Here is an 18,253-nt window from a genome sequence, read left to right as displayed (position 1 = left end):
TATGCCATTGGTAATTTGACAGAGATTGCATTGAATTTCTAGGTTGCCTTGGGCAGTGTAGTCATTTTGATAATATTGATATTTCCTATCCAAGCACATAGTATATCTTTCCATCTGCTTATATCATCCTCGATTTATTTCATCTGCATCTTGTGGTTTCCATACTACAAGTCTTTTGTCTCCTTAGGTAGATTTATTATTAGATATTTTATTTTTGATGCAGTGATAAATTGGATTGCTTCCTTAATTTCTCTTTTTGATCTTTTGTTGTTACTGTATAGGAATGCAACAGATTTCTGTGTATTAATTTTGTATCCTGCAACTTTATGAACTCTAGTAGTTTTCTGGCAGCATCTTTAGGATTTTTTATGTATAGTATACTTTTTCCCAATTTGGATTCCTTTTATTTCTTTTTCTTCTCTGATTGCTGTGGCCAGGACTTCCAAAACCATTGAATGAAAGTGGCGACAGTGGACATACTTGTTTTGCTCCTGGTCTTAGAGGAAAGGCCTTCAGCTTTTCATCATTGAAAATGATGTTAGCTCTGGCTTTGTCCTATATGGCCTTTATTATGTTGAGGTAAGTTTGCTCTGTGCTCACTTTCTGGAGAATTTTTATCATTTGTTGAATTTTATTGAAAGCTGCTTCTGCATCTATTAAGATGAACATACAGTCTTTATTCTTCAGTTTGTTAAATGCCATGTATCACACTGATTGATTTTCATATATTGAAGAATCTTGCATTCCTGGGATAAATGCCCCTTGATCATGTTGTTTGATCCTTTTAATGTATTGTTGGATTTGATTTGCTAGTATTTTGTTCAGGATTTTTGCTTCTATGTTCACCAGTGATAGCCTTCAATTTTTCTCTTTATTTTGGTGGCATCTTTGTCTGGTTTTGATATCAGGGTGTTGGTAGCCTCATAGAATGAGATTGGGAGTGATCCTTCCCTTGAAATTTTTTGGAAGAGTTTCTGAAAGATAGGTGTTAACTCTTTTCTAAATGTTTGGTAGAATTAGCCTGTGAAGTCATCTGGCCCTGGACTTTTATTTGCTGGAAGACTTTTTTTTTAACTTTTTATTTTGTTTTGAAGTATAGCTGATCAAGTTTCAGGTGGGCAACGAAGGGACTCAGCTATACACACACACACACACACACACACACACACACACACGTACACGTGTATCCATTCTCCCCCATACTTCTCTCCCATCCAGGTTGCCACATAACATCGAGCAGAGTTCCTTGTGCTATATAGTAGATCCTTGTTGGTTATCCATTTTAAATATAGCAGTATGTACAGTGCTAACTGTTTCTTCCTCTCTAACTATTCCTTCCTCCCATCCTTCTCCCAGCAACCATAAATTCATTCTCTAAGTCTGTGAGTCTGTTTCTCTTTTGTAAATAAGTTCATTTGTATCATGGCTTTTCAGATTCTATGTAAAAGGGATGCAATACAATGTTTCTGTTTCTCTGACTGACTGACTTCACTCAATGTGACAATCTCTAGGTCCATACATGTTGCTGCAAATGGCATTATTTCATTCTTTTTAAAGGCTAAGTAATATTCCATTGTATATATGTACCATCTCTGTCAATGGACATTAGGTTGCTTCCAGGACTTGGCTTCATAAACAGTGCTGCATTGATCACTGGGGTTCATGCATCCTTTTGGACCATGTTTTTCTCCAGATACCTACCCAGGAGTGGGATTTCAGGGTCATGTGCTTGCTAAGTCGCTTCAGTTGTGCCTGACTCTATAAAACCATATTGACTATAGCCCACCAGGCTCCTCTGTCCATGGGATTCTCCAGGCAAGAATACTGGAGTGGGTTGCCATGCCCTCCTCCAGGGATCTTTCCGACCGAGGGATCGAACCTGCATCTCTTAAGTCTCATGCATTGGCAGCCAGGTTCTTTACCACTAGCCCCACCTGGGAAGCTCTTGCAGGGTCATATGGTAGCTCTATTTTTAGTTTTTTAAGAAGCCTCCATACTATTCTCCATAGTGGCTGTACCAATTTACATTTCCACCAACAATTTAAGAGGGTTCCTTTTTTTGCACTCTCTTTCTGCTGGAAGATTTTTAATCAGTTTCAATTTCATTACTTGTGATTGGTCTGTTCATATTTTCTGTTTCTTCCTGGTGCAGCCTAGTTCAGCCTAGTTCTTGGGAGTTTGTACCTTTCTAAGAATTTGTCCATTTCTTCTAGGTTGTCTGTTTTACTGGTATATAATTAGTTGTTTGTAGTAGTCTCCTAAATGACTTTTTCTTTTAATTTCTGTAGTATCTTTTATAACATCTCCTTTTTCATTTCTAATTTTATTGATTTGAGCCCTCTCTCTTTTTCTTGATGAGTCTGGCTAAAGGTTTGTCAATTTTGTTTGTCTTTTTAAAACACCAGCTTTTAGTTTCATTGATCCTTTCTTTTGTTTTCTTTTTCTCTATTTCATTTATTTCTACTCTTGATATTTATGGCTTCTTTCCTTCTGCTAACTTTGGGTTTTGTTCTTCTTTCTCTAGTTGCTATAGGTATAAAATCAGGATGTTTATTTGAAATTTTCCTTGTTTCCTGAGGTAAGATTGTATTGTTACAAGCCTCCTTCTCAGAATTGCTTTTGCTACATCCCATAGGTTTTGTATCATGGTGTTTTTGTTGTCACCTGTTTTTAAGGTTTTTGTTTATTTTATTTCTTTGGTTTCTGCTATGATTCGTTGGTTGTTTAGTAACATTGTTTAGCCTGCATGTAAACATGTCTTTTTTTTTTTTTTTACAGTTTTTTTTTTCCTGTAATTGATTTCTAATCTCATAGTGTTGTGGTGAGAAAAGATGCTTGATATAATTTTAATTTTCTTAAATGTCCTGAGGCTTAATTTGTAGCCCAAGATGTGATTTATCCTGGACAGCATTCCATCTGCACTTGAGAGGAAAGTGTATTCTGTTGCTTTTGCATAGAGTGTTCTATAATTATCAATTAAGTTCATCTGGTCTAATTTGTCATTTAAGGCCTTTTGTCTTCTTATTGATTTTTCTGCTTTGATAATCTGTCCACTGATGAAAGTGAGGTGTTAAAGTCCCGTATTATTACTGTGTTACTGGCAATTTCTCCTTTAATGGCTGTTAGCATTTGCCTTATACATTGAGGTAGTCTTACGAGGGGGTGCATATACATTTATAAATGTTACATCTTCTTGGATTGATCCCTTGATCATTATGGATCCTTGTCCTTTCTTGTCTTTTTCAACAGTATTTATTTTAAAGTCTGTTTTGTCTGATATGAGTATTGCTACTCTATCTTTCTTTTGGTTTCTCTTTACATGGAATATCCTTTTCCGTTCTCTCAATTTCAGTTTGTATGTCCCTAGATCTGAAGTGGATCTCTTGTAGACAGCATATATTTGGGTCTTGTTTTTATATCCATTCTAGTCTGTGTTTTTTGTTTGAAGCATTTAACCCAATTACGTTTAAGGTAATTATTGATAATGTATGCTCTTAGCACCATTTTGTTAAGTGATTTAGCTTTTATTTTTGAAAGTGAAAGTGTTAGTCACACAGTTGTGTCTGATTCTTTGCCATGGAATTCTCCAGGCAAGAATACTGGAGTGTGTTGCCATTCCCTTCTCCAGGGATCTTCCCAACCCAGGGATTGAACACAGGTCTTCTGCATTGCAGACAGATTCTATACCATCTGAGCCACCAGGGGTCTTTTTTATTCCCTTCATTTTTTCTTCTCTCTCCTTGTGATTTGATATCTATAGTGTTGTGTTTGCTTTTTCTTTTTTGTATGTGTATATATTACAGATTTTTTGTTTGTGATTCCCAAGAGGTTTTAGTATAGCAGTCTGTATATGTACAAGATGTTTTAAGTTGCTGGTCTGTTCATTTCCAATACATATTTTTTTTTTATTGTTTCAATTAGAATTGCCAAATATCAAAATGAATCCACCACAGGTATACATGTGTTCCCCATCCTGGACCCTCCTCCCACCTCCCTCCCCATACCATCCCTCTGGGTCGTCCCAGTGCACCAGCCCCAAGCATCCAGCATCGTGCATTGAACCTGGACTGGCATCTCGTTTCATACATGACATTTCACATGTTTCAATGCCATTCTCCCAAATCTTCCCACCCTCTCCCTCTCCCACAGAGTCCATAAGACTGTTCTATACATCAGTGTCTCTTTTGCTGTCTCGTATACAGGGTTATTGTTACCATCTTTCTAAATTCCATATATATGCGTTAGTATACTGTATTGGTGTTTTTCCTTCTGGCTTACTTCACTCTGTATAATAGGCTCCAGTTTCATCCACCTCATTAGAACTGATTCAAATGTATTCTTTTTAATGGCTGAGTAATACTCCATTGTGTATATGTACCACAGCTTTCTTATCCATTCATCTGCTGATGGACATCTAGGTTGCTTCCATGTCCTGGCTATTATAAACAGTGCTGCGATGAACATTGGGGTACACGTGTCTCTTTCCCTTCTGGTTTCCTCAGTGTGTATGCCCAGCAGTGGGATTGCTGGATCATAAGGCAGTTCTATTTCCAGTTTTTTAAGGAATCTCCACACTGTTCTCCATAGTGGCTGTACTAGTTTGCATTCCCACCAACAGTGTAAGAGGGTTCCCTTTTCTCCACACCCTCTCCAGCATTTATTATTTGTAGACTTTTGGATCGCAGCCATTCTGACTGGTGTGAAATGGTACCTCACTGTGGTTTTGATTTGCATTTCTCTGATAATGAGTGATGTTGAGCATCTTTTCATGTGTTTGTTAGCCATCTGTATGTCTTCTTTGGAGAAATGTCTATTTAGATCTTTGGCCCATTTTTTGATTGGGTCATTTATTTTTCTGGAGTTGAGCTGGAGGAGTTGCTTGTATATTTTTGAGATTAGTTGTTTGTCGGTTGCTTCATTTGCTATTATTTTCTGCCATTCTGAAGGCTGTCTTTTCACCTTGCTAATAGTTTCCTTTGATGTGCAGAAGCTTTTAAGTTTAATTAGGTCCCATTTGTTTATTTTTGCTTTTATTTCCAATATTTTGGGAGGTGGGTCATAGAGGATCCTGCTGTGATGTATGTCAGAGAGTGTTTTGCCTATGTTCTCCTCTAGGAGTTTTATAGTTTCTGGTCTTACGTTGAGATCTTTAATCCATTTTGAGTTTATTTTTGTATATGGTGTTAGAAAGTGTTCTAGTTTCATTCTTTTACAAGTGGTTGACCAGATTTCCCAGCACCACTTGTTAAAGAGATTGTCTTTAATCCATTGTATATTCTTGCCTCCTTTGTCAAAGATAAGGTGTCCATATGTGCGTGGATTTATCTCTGGGCTTTCTATTTTGTTCCATTGATCTATATTTCTGTCTTTGTGCCAGTACCATACTGTCTTGATAACTGTGGCTTTGTAGTAGAGCCTGAAGTCAGGTAGGTTGATTCCTCCAGTTCCATTCTTCTTTCTCAAGATCGCTTTGGCTATTCGAGGTTTTTTGTATTTCCATACAAATTGTGACATTATTTGTTCTAGCTCTGTGAAGAATACTGTTGGTAGCTTGATAGGGATTGCATTGAATCTATAAATTGCTTTGGGTAGTATACTCATTTTCACTATATTGATTCTTCCAATCCATGAACATGGTATATTTCTCCATCTATTAGTGTCCTCTTTGATTTCTTTCACCAGTGTTTTATAGTTTTCTATATATAGGTCTTTAGTTTCTTTAGGTAGATATATTCCTCATTATTTTATTCTTTCCGTTGCAATGGTGAATGGAATTGTTTCCTTAATTTCTCTTTCTATTTTCTCATTATTAGTGTATAGGAATGCAAGGGATTTCTGTGTGTTGATTTTATATCCTGCAACTTTACTATAATCATTGATTAGTTCTAGTAATTTTCTGGTGGAGTCTTTAGGGTTTTCTATGTAGAGGATCATGTCATCTGCAAATAGTGAGAGTTTTACTTCTTCTTTTCCAATTTGGATTCCTTTTATTTCTTTTTCTGCTCTGATTGCTGTGGCCAAAACTTCCAAAACTATGTTGAATAGTAATGGTGAAAGTGGGCACCCTTGTCTTGTTCCTGACTTTAGAGGAAATGCTTTCAATTTTTCACCATTGAGGATAATGTTTGCTGTGGGTTTGTCATATATAGCTTTTATTATGTTGAGGTATGTTCCTTCTATTCCTGCTTTCTGGAGAGTTCTTATCATAAATGGGTGTTGAATTTTGTCAAAGGCTTTCTCTGCATCTATTGAGATAATCATATGGGTTTTGTTTTTCAATTTGTTAATGTGGTGTATTACATTGATTGATACATTTTCAATATGCTGCATTTGTACTGTCTTCACAGTCCCTGGTTTTGGTATCAGATTTATGTATGGGTGATTTCCTACCTTTGTTTTATGTTTGCCTTTACCAGTCATCTTTCTAATTTCTATTGTTCTTGTTTCTAGTTGTGGCATTTTATTTTTTGCCCAGAAAAGTACCTTTAAGATTTATTGTAATGCTGGTTTTTTTTTTAATATAAATTTATTTATTTTAATTTAATTGGAGGTTAATTACTTTACAATATTGTATTCATCTTGCCATACATCAACATGAATCTGCCACAGGTATACACATGTTCCCCATCCTGAACCCGCCTCTCTCCTCCCTCCCCGTAACATCCCTCTGGGTCGTCCCAGTGCACCAGCCCCAAGCATCCAGTATCCTGCATCGAACCTGGACTGGCGATTCATTTCATATATGATATTATACATGTTTCATGCCATTCTCCCTAATCATCCCACCCTCTCCCTCTCCCACAGAGTCCAAAAGACTGTTCGATACATCTGTCTCTTTTGCTGTCTCGCTTAACAGGGTTATCGTTACCATCTTTCTAAATTCCATATATATGCGTTAGTATACAGTATTGGTGTTTTTCTTTCTGGCTTACTTCACTCTGTATAATAGGTTCCAGTTTCATCCACCTCATTAGAACTGATTCAAATGTATTCTTTATAATGGCTGAGTAACACTCCATTGTGTATATGTACCACAGCTTTCTATCCATTCATCTGCTGATGGACATCTAGGTTGCTTCCATGTCCTGGCTATTATAAACAGTGCTGCAATGAATATTGGGGTGCGTGTGTCTCTTTCAATTCTGGTTTCCTCTGTGTGTATGCCCAGCAGTGGGATTGCTGGATCATAAGGCAGTTCTATTTCCAGTTTTTTTAAGGAATCTCCACACTGTTCTCCATAGTGGCAGTACTAGTTTGCATTCCCACCAACACACATTTCACCCCAAAACAATGAATTTCACCTTTTTCTCAAGCGCACACAGAACCTTCTCCAGGATAGATCACATCCTGGGCCATAAATCTAGCCTTGGTAAATTCAAAAAAATTGAAATCATTCCAAGCATCTTTTCTGACCACAATGCAGTAAGATTAGATCTCAATTATAGGAGAAAAACTATTAAAAATTCCAACATATGGAGGCTGAACAACATGCTGCTGAGTAACTGACAAATCACAGAAGAAATCAAAAAAAGAAATCAAAATATGCATGGAAATGAATGAAAATGAAAACACAATAACCCAAAACCTGTGGGACACTGTAAAAGCAGTGCTAAGGGGGAAGTTCATAGAAATACATGCATACCTCAAGAAACAAGAAAAAAGTCAAATAAATAACCTAACCCTACACCTAAAGCAACTAGAAAAGGAAGAAATGAAGAACCCCAGGGTTAGTAGAAGGACAGAAATCTTAAAAATTAGGGCAGAAATAAATGCAAAAGAAACAAAAGAGACCATAGCAAAAATCAACAAACCCAAAAACTGGTTCTTTGAAAGGAGAAATAAAATTGACAAACCATTAGCCAGACTCATCAAGAAACAAAGGGAGAAAAATCAATCAATAAAATTAGAAATGAAAATGGAGAGATCACAACAGACTACACAGAAATACAAAGGATCATAAGAGACTACTACTACTACTTCTATCAGCAATTATATGCCAATAAAATGGACAATGTGGAAGAAATGGACAAATTCTTAGAAAAGTACAACTTTCCAAAACTGAACCAGGAAGAAATAGAAAATCTTAACAGACCCATCACAAGCACGGAAATTGAAACTGTAATCAGAAATCTTCCAGCAAACAAAAGCCCAGGTCCAGACGGCTTCACAGCTGAATTCTACCAAAAATTTAAAGAAGCGCTAACACCTATCCTACTCGAACTCTTCCAGAAAATTGCAGAGGAAGGTAAACTTCCAAACTCATTCTATGAGGCCACCATCACCCTAATACCAAAACCTGACAAAGATCTCACAAAAAAAGAAAACTACAGGCCAATATCACTGATGAACATAGATGCAAAAATCCTTAACAAAATTCTAGCAATCAGAATCCAACAACACATTAAAAAGATCATACACCATGACCAAGTAGGCTTTATCCCAGGGATGCAAGGATTCTTCAATATCCGCAAATCAATCAATGTAATACACCACATTAACAAATTGAAAAATAAAAGCCATATGTTATCTCAATAGATGCAGAGAAAGCCTTTGACAAAATTCAACACCCATTTATGATAAGAACTCTCCAGAAAGCAGGAATAGAAGGAACATACCTCAACATAATAAAAGCTATATATGACAAACCCACAGCAAACATTATCCTAAATGGTGAAAAATTGAAAGCATTTCCCCTAAAGTCAGGAACAAGACAAGGGTGCCCACTCTCACCACTACTGTTCAACATAGTTTTGGAAGTTTTGGCCACAGCAATCAGAGCAGAAAAAGAAATAAAAGGAATCCAAATTGGAAAAGAAGTAAAACTCTCACTGTTTGCAGATGACATGATCCTCTACATAGAAAACCCTAAAGACTCCACCAGAAAATTACTAGAACTAATCAATGAATATAGTAAAGTTTCAGGATATAAAATCAACACACAGAAATCCCTTGCATTCCTATACACTAATAATGAGAAAATAGAAAGAGAAATTAAAGAAACAATTCCATTCACCATTGCAATGAAAAGAATAAAATACTTAGGAATATATCTACCTAAAGAAACTAAAGACTGATATATAGAAAACTATAAAACACTGGTGAAAGAAATCAAAGAGGACACTAATAGGTGGAGAAATATACCATGTTCATGGATTGGAAGAATCAATATAGTGAAAATGAGTATACTACCCAAAGCAATCTATAGATTCAATGCGATCCCTATCAAGCTACCAATGGTATTTTTCACAGAGCTGAAGTCTCTGTTTAATTTTTGCTTATTTGTAAAATCTGTTGATTTCTCTGTCAAATCTGAACTATAGCCTTGAAGGGTAGAGTATTTTCGGTTTTAGGTTTTTCCCCATCTGCACTTTGAATATATTGTAGTACTCTCTTCAGCCTGCAGAGTTGCTGCTGAAAAATCAGCTTATAACTTTATAGGGATTCTCTTATATATTATTTTTTGCTTTTCCCTTATTATTTTTAATATTTTTTGTTTGTCTTTAATTCTTGTCAGTTTGATTAATACATGTCTCAGCAGGTTCCTCCTTGAGTTTATCTTATAGGGGACTCTTTGTGCTTCCTGGATTTAAGTGAGTGTTTCTTTTCTCAGGTTAGGGAAGGTTTTGTCTGTAATAGCGTCAAATATTTTCTCAGGCCCTTTCTCTCTCTCTTCTCCTTCTGGGACTCCTGAGAGTCCAGGATGGTAGTGATGGCTTGTGCTTGTCCCTGGAGCTCCTGTAGGTGGTGGTGCTGGTGTGTGTGTGGTGAGAGGAGAAAATATGCACACCATTCTTCTTTATCCATCCATTCATTTGTTGATGGACACTTAGGTAGTTTTCATATCTTTGCTTTTGTGAATAATGCTGTGATGAACATGGTAGTGTAGATACTTCTTTGATATCCAATTTTTATTTCCTTCTAATATCTACAAGGGGGTGCAGAATCATTATATAGTTCTTTGTTTTAACTTTTCAGGAACCTCTCTACTGTTTTACATAGTGGTTACACCAATGTACATTTCTGCCATCAGTGCACAAGGGTTCCCCTTTCTCCACATCTTCATCAACATTGTTGTCTCTTCAGTTTTAATGACAGCTATTCTGACAAATGTGAGGTGATAACTCATTGTAGGTTTGATTTGCATTTACTTGATAATTAGTCATGATTTACCTGATGATTACCTGAAGATTTTGTGTATTTGGCCATTTGTATACTTTGTTTGGCAAAAAGTTTATTTAATTTCTTTACTCATTTTTCAAATCAGATTTGTTTCTTTGCTATTAAATTGTTAGATAATTTACATAATTTGGATATTAACCCCTTATCAGATGTGTAATTTGCAAATATTTTCTTCCGTTTGGTAGGTTGCCTTTTCATTTTGTTGATGATTTCTTTTGCCATGAAGAGACTTTTTAGTTTGATTTAATCCTACTCATTTATATTTGCTTTTGTTGCCTTTGCTTTTGTTATCAAGTTCAAAAAATTATTTCTAAGGTCAATTCTAGGAGATTACCTCTTAGGTTTTTCTCTGGAAGGTTTATGCTTTTTTTTGTTTTGTTTTAAATTTGTTTTTAATCCATTTTGAGTTGATTTTTGTATAATGTATGAAATGGGGTCTATTTTCATTCTTTTTTATGTGGCTATCCAATATTCCTAGTGCCATTTATTGAAGAGATTATCCCTTCCCCATTGTATGTTTTTGAGTCATTTGTCATAAATTAATTGACCTTAATTATGCATGAGCTAATTTTTGGGCTGTCTATTCTGTTCCATTGATCTCTGTGTCTGGTTTTATGCCAAGACTATGCTCTTTTAGTTTTTACACCTTTGTAAGATAGTTTGAAATAAAGAAGTGTGATACATCTAGTATGTGCAAAATACTGTGCTAGACACTTCCTGGCAGACTCAGATGAATACTGACTGTCTTATTTGAGGAGGGTAAGAGCTGGTAGCTCTTACCATATGATTTTTCAAGAACACAAATATATATAAAGCCTAAAAATGATGAAGGAACATGAACTTTGTCAGTATACTGTGAAGGTTTGAAAGAGAGAGATTCCATCAAATGTGGGAAAACAAGAAACCTTTGTAGAAAAGGTGAAAAAGGGCTACATGTGAATTTTCTGATGAAATGGTACTGAAACTAGTTATGAGTTTTAATTTATTATAGCAATTATTTATTCTTTCATAATACAAGTGATTGAATTGACCAGAGAAGAGGAAGAGAGGGACAAAACATAGTAATTCTATTCTATCCAAAAGATGTTTCAAATTCATACCTATAGTTTTAGGTATGAAAATGGAATTCAGTAATCCTTTCCACAGATACTTAATTAACATCTCTGTGCTGGGTGCTGAGGATACAGAGAAGATAAGATACAGTTTCTGTCCTTCAGGAGCACATACTCCAGTAGAGTAGACAGACATGAAAAGAGGTTATTTTCTGTTCTATACAATAAGTGATATTAAAGTGGTAAATATGAGGAAAAAAATTTGGGGTTACAGAGGAAGGAAGCATGGATAAATGATTACATTGCTATGATGGCAAAGTTATTTTCCTTTTTCTTTTCTCTAGTTGGAGAGCATCAATTGACAGGCCATAAAGTTGCAGTTAAAATTTTAAATAGACAGAAGATTCGCAGTTTAGATGTTGTTGGAAAAATAAAACGAGAAATTCAAAATCTAAAACTCTTTCGTCATCCTCATATTATCAAACTGTAAGTACTTCTGCACCTGATTACATGAGAGAAACTGTCTCAAAATATCATATTTGAATTTATAAATAATTATCTATTTTTAGTTAAACTTTTTATAAATATACAGTTTTTCATATTTACATTTAACAAATGTAATTCATTTAACCTCATTATCCTTTTTTGCATGCTTCTGGTTTAGAATTAAAAGTCTAATTGTAAATTGACTCTTATCTCTAGTATTCATGTTGAAGGTAATTTAGGACTTTGCTATTTCTAGATTTATTTTATAATTGTTTTCTAGTCACTTTTAATGAACAGGGTATTTTCTTTTTGGAAAAGGTAGAAAGTAACTGTTAAAGATTATCTGCCATTATATTATTTGCAAAACTGCCATCATTACTTTAATTACTGATAGTAAAGTCCTTAGGAAAGCAAATTAATTTTTTTTTTTTTTTTTGGATAAAGCAAGTTACAAACTTAGAAGATAATAAATTAAGAGTTTAATAAATAAGTAATTAATTTGAAAGAAAATTAATTTAACATCATCTAGACCCATAGAAAATTTAGACATTAAGTATGCAGCAGCATTCTTTTACATCATTTGAAGTTGTGTTTAAAGTGGCTGAAATAGCTCAGTTGGGAGAACATTAGACTGAAGATGTGTTTAATGTTAATTGTGAAAATGTAATATGCTAAAACACTGAAGACTGTCTTTATTTTTTATCTTAAAGCTTGGACAGAGTTTAATAAAGTAAATATTAATCTTACTGAGTAACTGATAATGGCTAGAAACTGTATTGAGCATTTTACATATATAATTTCACTTCATCCTCTCAATAAGTGTATAAGGGATATTATTATCTTCATTATACAGATAAGAAAATCACATGTTTAAAGAGTATCAGCAACTTGACCAAGGCCAAATAGCTAGTAAGTTGCAGAGCTAGTTGTTAACTTCATATCTGATTTCAGATGCCATGCTATTAACCTCTATTCCAGGACTGAAAAAACTGAGAAAAGCAGTATTAATATCTTTGACACTTTGCTAGTTAGTTATCAGTTCAGTTCAGTTCAGTCGCTCGGTTGTGTCCGACTCTTTGCGACCCTATGAATCGCAGCACACCAGGTCTCCCTGTCCATCACCAACTCCCGGAGTTGACTCAAACTCATGTCTATCGAGTCGGTGATGCCATCCAGCCATCTCATCCTCTGTCGTCCCCTTCTCCTCCTGCCCCCAATCCCTCCAAGCATCATAGTCAGAGGTTATATTTAGTCTAAACTTTTTTAGTGAGCTGTCTTTAGGTATCAGTGTTGATGAGAAACAATCTGATAACCCTGTAGAGGCACTTTGTTTACCCATAACAAGGTTGCATAACAGCTGTGGTAGACAATAGTGCCCCCGCCGACACCCCCGGCCACCCAAAAAAAGGGAAGATGTCCTAATCTCCAGTGAGTGTGTTATATTATATGGCAAAGGAGAATTAAGGTTATGAATGGATTTAAGGTTGCTAATCAGCTGACAAAATAGAAAGATTTTCCTTGGTTATCTTGGTGGTTCCAGGGTAATTCAGCGGTCCTTAAAAGTGGACAAGGGAATCATAAGCCAGAGAAAAAGATTTGAGATGGAAGCAAGGTCAGAGAGAAGAAATATGAAAAGGATTCAACTGGCTGTGCCTGGCTTTGAAGGTGAAGGAAGGGGGCCATGAGCCCACGGAAGGCAGGTGATTTCTAAATATGATGAAATAGATTTCCCCTAGCGCCCCCAGAATGCAATGAAGCCCTGCTGTGCCTTGATTTTTAGCCCAGAGAGGCATGTATCAGACTTTTCCCTTTAAAACTGTAACATAATACAGAACACATTTGTGTTGTTTTAAGCACACTAAGTTCTTAGTATGGCAGCAATAGAAAACCAATAGAGTAGCATTCTTGAAATCTTTAAGTGAATGGCTGATCCAGTTATTGCTAGGATTTGGGACACGCATTTAGTCTTTTCTATAACTAGATGTATTTATTGCTAGGGAACCAGTGCAAATTGGTATGTTAAATGAGGGAGCCCCCTCAGTGTATCTTACTAACAGCATAAATATGCCACTAACTTTTCAGAGGAGGCTTTTGCGGGGGTTTGGTGTGCCATTGGATGACCTGTGATGACTCAGTTCTCTCATCATTATGATGAAGACTTGGTTCTAACAATAAGCTTCAGTGTCGTTTGATCTTCATTTGAAGTTCACTTGATCATAAGCATAAATAAGAAATGAGGTCCCTGAAATTGCATGGCTGTACTTGATTTTAAGGTTATATTATCTAAGACCTGTGGTCTAGATGATCCAAAATTTGTATATACAGGTTTTTAAAGATATCACAGGAATTAAAATATCACCTATGATTCACTCTTCTACTCTTTGTTTCCTTAACTTTAAAATGGGGATACTTCATGGTGCTGTTTGAGAATTATTGTGTTCTCATTGTTACAGTGCCTGCTGGTTGAAGTGCATTGACCCAGAAGCAGGGTCAGTGATTTCACTCCTCTCATGATTCCAAATGATTTTCAGTTAACTGAACCAGTTCATGTCTGACTTCAATTCCATGTTAATAATTATTTTATTCAAGCTAATGAATAACTGAGTGGATGAATTTAGCTTCTAAGATAAATCTCTTTGCTCTTCCTTCCTGAGTGGTCACTTCCTATAAGAGGGGAAAGCTGCTAAGCCAGGCTAAAACTGTCACATGCCAAAGTGAGAGTGGAGAAAGGAGAGATCTCTGTATTCTTCCTTTCTTGACCTTATCACTTATATAATGCAAACCCTGAAAGAGGCCAAGGAAACTTTGTTCTTTTAGAGCATGAGTTCTAGTTGCTATTTTGTTCCTATAAATAAATCATTTTGTCAGTAAGCAGTTGCAATTGTTAAAAGGACTTAAAAGCTTTTTTTTTTTTTTGATGTTATAGCTACTAGTGTTTTCTTGCTTCCATTTCTATAACTATTTATAGTTGTCTGACTTTGGTTTGACTATTTACCCCATTCTGTTTCAGAATTATTTCATTATGTTCTGTTTTGTGAAGGAGTACTAGGATGTTCTCAGGATTGGTCAGAAGGTAACTGACAGAGGTGAATTTAATGTTTAAAGTTTCTGGCTACCAGCCTAAGCTTAGTCCATTTAACCATGTTGCCTTTTAATTGTGAATTTGATTTTTTGGTTTTAAAAAGGCACTCATGTATTCTTGCTTCAGAATAAACTTGCTGACACAGCCTTCTAACAGTGTTAGTGATTTAAACAGGGAGAGAGACCTGATCCTTTCAGTGGTTTTGTTTGTTTTCTGCAATCTTGAACTACGCAAGTGAGCCAAAAATAGTTTCCTTGCTACAGAATGGACTTCTAGAATAAGCAAGAAAGTTTGAAAACTAAATACTGAAAATGAAGGTTGTATGTTGCATAATTTCTCTATTAACTCAAAATGAAAAAAACCCATGGGGAGAAAATTAAAAGGAATAAACAGGATTGAAAGGAAACTCCAACCTTCCCATCAACTAGAATTTGTTGAATTGATTTTTGTCCTGGTTTTTCATTTCCCCATGGTTCTTAGGGAAATTTCATTTTAACTGGTCAAAGGATCAACACTTTATAATTTGGCAAAGATGGTTTTTGCCTACCAACTTTTAAATATCTTTATCTTATCCACCTCATGGACAGCTTTTAACATTTTTCATGAGCACCACCTGAAAATGTTGTAGTCCCTAGATTTCTATGGCACCACGGTTTTCTGATTTTCTTTTTACATTCTTGCCTTTTCTTGAAGCTTTCTTTTATGGGCCCTTCATTATCTGCCTGACCATTAGATACTGATATACTTCAGCATTCTGAGCTAGTGTAATCTTAGTGAATCCTTTTTAGGTGACCTCATCTGCCACCATGGTGTGATTTGTCATCTCTATCTTAAAAATTTACAAATCTATGTTTCTGCTGAATTCTGAACCCATTCATTGAACTATTTATTGAGTGTTTTCCATTCTGAAATCAAAGAGCCATTTGAAACTAAGTTGAATTTTTTCATATATATGCATATGAAAAATTCATATTAGTTTATTGAGTTCAGCTTAGTTTATATATGTATATAATTCAACTTAGTTTATATATATGTTTGTGTGCATGAATGAAATAAATTTGTGTGCATGAATGAAAATACCACTCATACAATTTCCAAAGCCTAAAACTTGAGGATCATATTTAATTCCTCTTCCCTTACCTCTTACATACAGTTGATCATTAAGTTCTACTACTTTTTTTCCAGTGTCTCCTAAATCTGCCCATTTCTCTCTGCTCTTATTGTTACCATTTTCTTACTTGTTGTATTTCAAGTGTTGCTTTTGCTTGGAAAACTTTACCTATATTTCCCTTCCTCTAGGCTTCCAATTCCAACTTGTCCTTTAAATACAAGCTTTTAAATGCAGTTACCTCTAGAAAAACCACTTTGCCCTAGCCATAACACAATGGGTCAAGTTTCATCCTCTCTGTTCCTAGAGCACCCAGAATTTCAGCTTTTCCAAAGCCCTGGACATCACATTGTAATTGCTCATTTTCTTTTTAGTATCTCCACAAGATTGAATTCTTTAGGTGCAAAAACAATATTTGTTTTCATCTTTTATTCAGCCAATTTTTATCAGGTACCTAGTATCTGATAGGCACTGTTCTAAGGCTTTGGGGGTACAGTAGTAAAAGACAGGGTCTCTCTCTCTGCACTTGCGATGTTTATGGCTGGTCTTATCTAGCAGCTCGAAATAGTAAGTAAACAAATTAACCAGACTATCTTAGGCATTGATAAGTGCTATATGGAGAGTGAAACATGGTGCTGTCCTTGGGTGTGACGAGGAAGGAGGAGGTGCTAATTTAGATTAGGCTGTTAGGAAAGCCTCATTGAGCAGAGATAAGGTTTAAGGATTATAAAGATCTAGCCATTTGAAAACCTGGGGACAGTATTTGTAAAGCAACCTCAGAGGGGTGAAAGAAAGATTGAGTATTGTAGGAAAAAGAAGATGACTATAATCTATAATGTCGAGAATGGAGTGAGTGATGGAAAGAGAGGTAGTTCATGAGGTCAGAGAGTAGACATGGACCACATATCATAGGATCTTGAAGACTTTGCCGAGAGGTTTGGATTTTGTTCAAGAAGTTGAGGGAGTGAGAAAGTTGGAGGAGTGACACGGCCATAGTGTCGAATGGGTACAGAGACAGAAGTAGAAGCAGAGAGACCAGCCAATTAGGAAGCTGTTGCTATGGTCCAGCTGGGAGATTAATGATGGGTTTAGCCAAAATGGTAGTGTAGATTAGTGCTGTCCAGTATAGTAGCCACTAGCCATATGTGGCATAAATTTTAATTAAATTAAAAGTTTTGGTTCTCTGGTCATATTAGCCACATTTCAGGTGTTTTAATAGCCACATGTGGCTAGTGACTATCATATTGGAAAGTATAATAAAATATTTCCATCACTATAGAAAGTTCTGTTTGATGGCACTGGTCTAGCTGGAGATAAACCTGTCAATTCAATGTATATTTTAGAGGTAAAGAGGAAAAGAAAGGGAATGAGGAATCTTCTCTTTTGCCTAAGCAACTGGAATTTGGGGTTTTGACTTGAACAGTTAGGTGTTGATGGTACCATTTTCTGAAATAGGAAGACTAGAGGAGAACCATGTTGGGGGTACAAGTGAATGTTAATGATCTGCCTTGGCTGTGTTAAGTTGAGCATCCCATTAGTTATCTAAGTGATAGTGAAGATTGGTGCCGTCAGTATCATCTTTATCTCCTCAGCACCTAGTAGGTGTTCAGTGGTTACTCTGTGTATAAAGAAGTGACATATGAACAAGGTCCTGATGGTTCTAGAAAAACAACAAAGCAAAAGAATGAAAGTGTAAGGAACGTGGTATGGTGGGAACAAGTAGTTTGATTTGTCTAACACAGAGACTGTTGTATAGGGACATGGAGGAAAATAAGGCCAGAAAGTTAGCTTGTTGATACATTCATGCAACAGATAGCACTGGGGATACATCAGCAAACAAATAGAAGTCAACAACAAAATCTTTACTATTATGGAGCTTATATTTGTGTGTGTGTGTGCTTGTGTGCTTGTGGCATTGAAGAGATAGACAATAAATCCTATATTAGTAAAATATGTTATATATTAGATAGTAAAGAGGTGAGGAAATATGCATGCAGATATTTTGGAGGGAGGAAATAACAGATGGCGAAAGCTGCACATACAAAGGCTATGAGGTGGAAATTGCTACAGGTGGTAGATCATGGGAGCAGAGTGATCTGGGGGAAATGGAGTAAGAGGTGTAGTCAGAGACACAGAGGGGAGCCAGATTGGATAAGGGTATACCAGACCATTGTAAGAGCTTTGGTTTTTAACTCTGAGTAAAGGAAAGCCACTGGAAAGTTTCGACCAGAGGTGTGATATTATCTGACTTATGTTGAAGCAGATAAATCAGATTAGGGGTCAGTTGCAGTATTCTGAGTGAAAGAGATGGTGGCCTGGATTAGAACATAGTGTGGAGAGTATTGA

General features: G+C 35.9%; 1 protein-coding gene across 2 annotated transcripts in view; it reads left to right on the top strand.

The window, feature by feature from the left end:
- Positions 1-18,253, top strand: part of PRKAA2 (protein kinase AMP-activated catalytic subunit alpha 2) — an 81,720-nt gene that overhangs the window by 32,758 nt on the left and 30,709 nt on the right. Inside the window, exon 2 of one of the 2 annotated variants that reach the window (XM_061411810.1) lies at positions 11,576-11,717. The exons of the other annotated variant lie outside the window; for it this stretch is intronic. Within the exon in view, the coding sequence (XP_061267794.1) occupies positions 11,576-11,717 (142 nt within the window). The remainder of the gene's footprint in view (positions 1-11,575; positions 11,718-18,253) is intronic. 2 annotated transcript variants of the gene reach the window in all.

The sequence above is a fragment of the Bos javanicus genome, chromosome 3, assembly GCF_032452875.1.
Source record: "Bos javanicus breed banteng chromosome 3, ARS-OSU_banteng_1.0, whole genome shotgun sequence".
NCBI classification, from domain to species: domain Eukaryota; kingdom Metazoa; phylum Chordata; class Mammalia; order Artiodactyla; family Bovidae; genus Bos; species Bos javanicus.
Note: the sequence above shows the minus strand (reverse complement) of the source record. Positions and strands in the feature narration are given on the sequence as shown.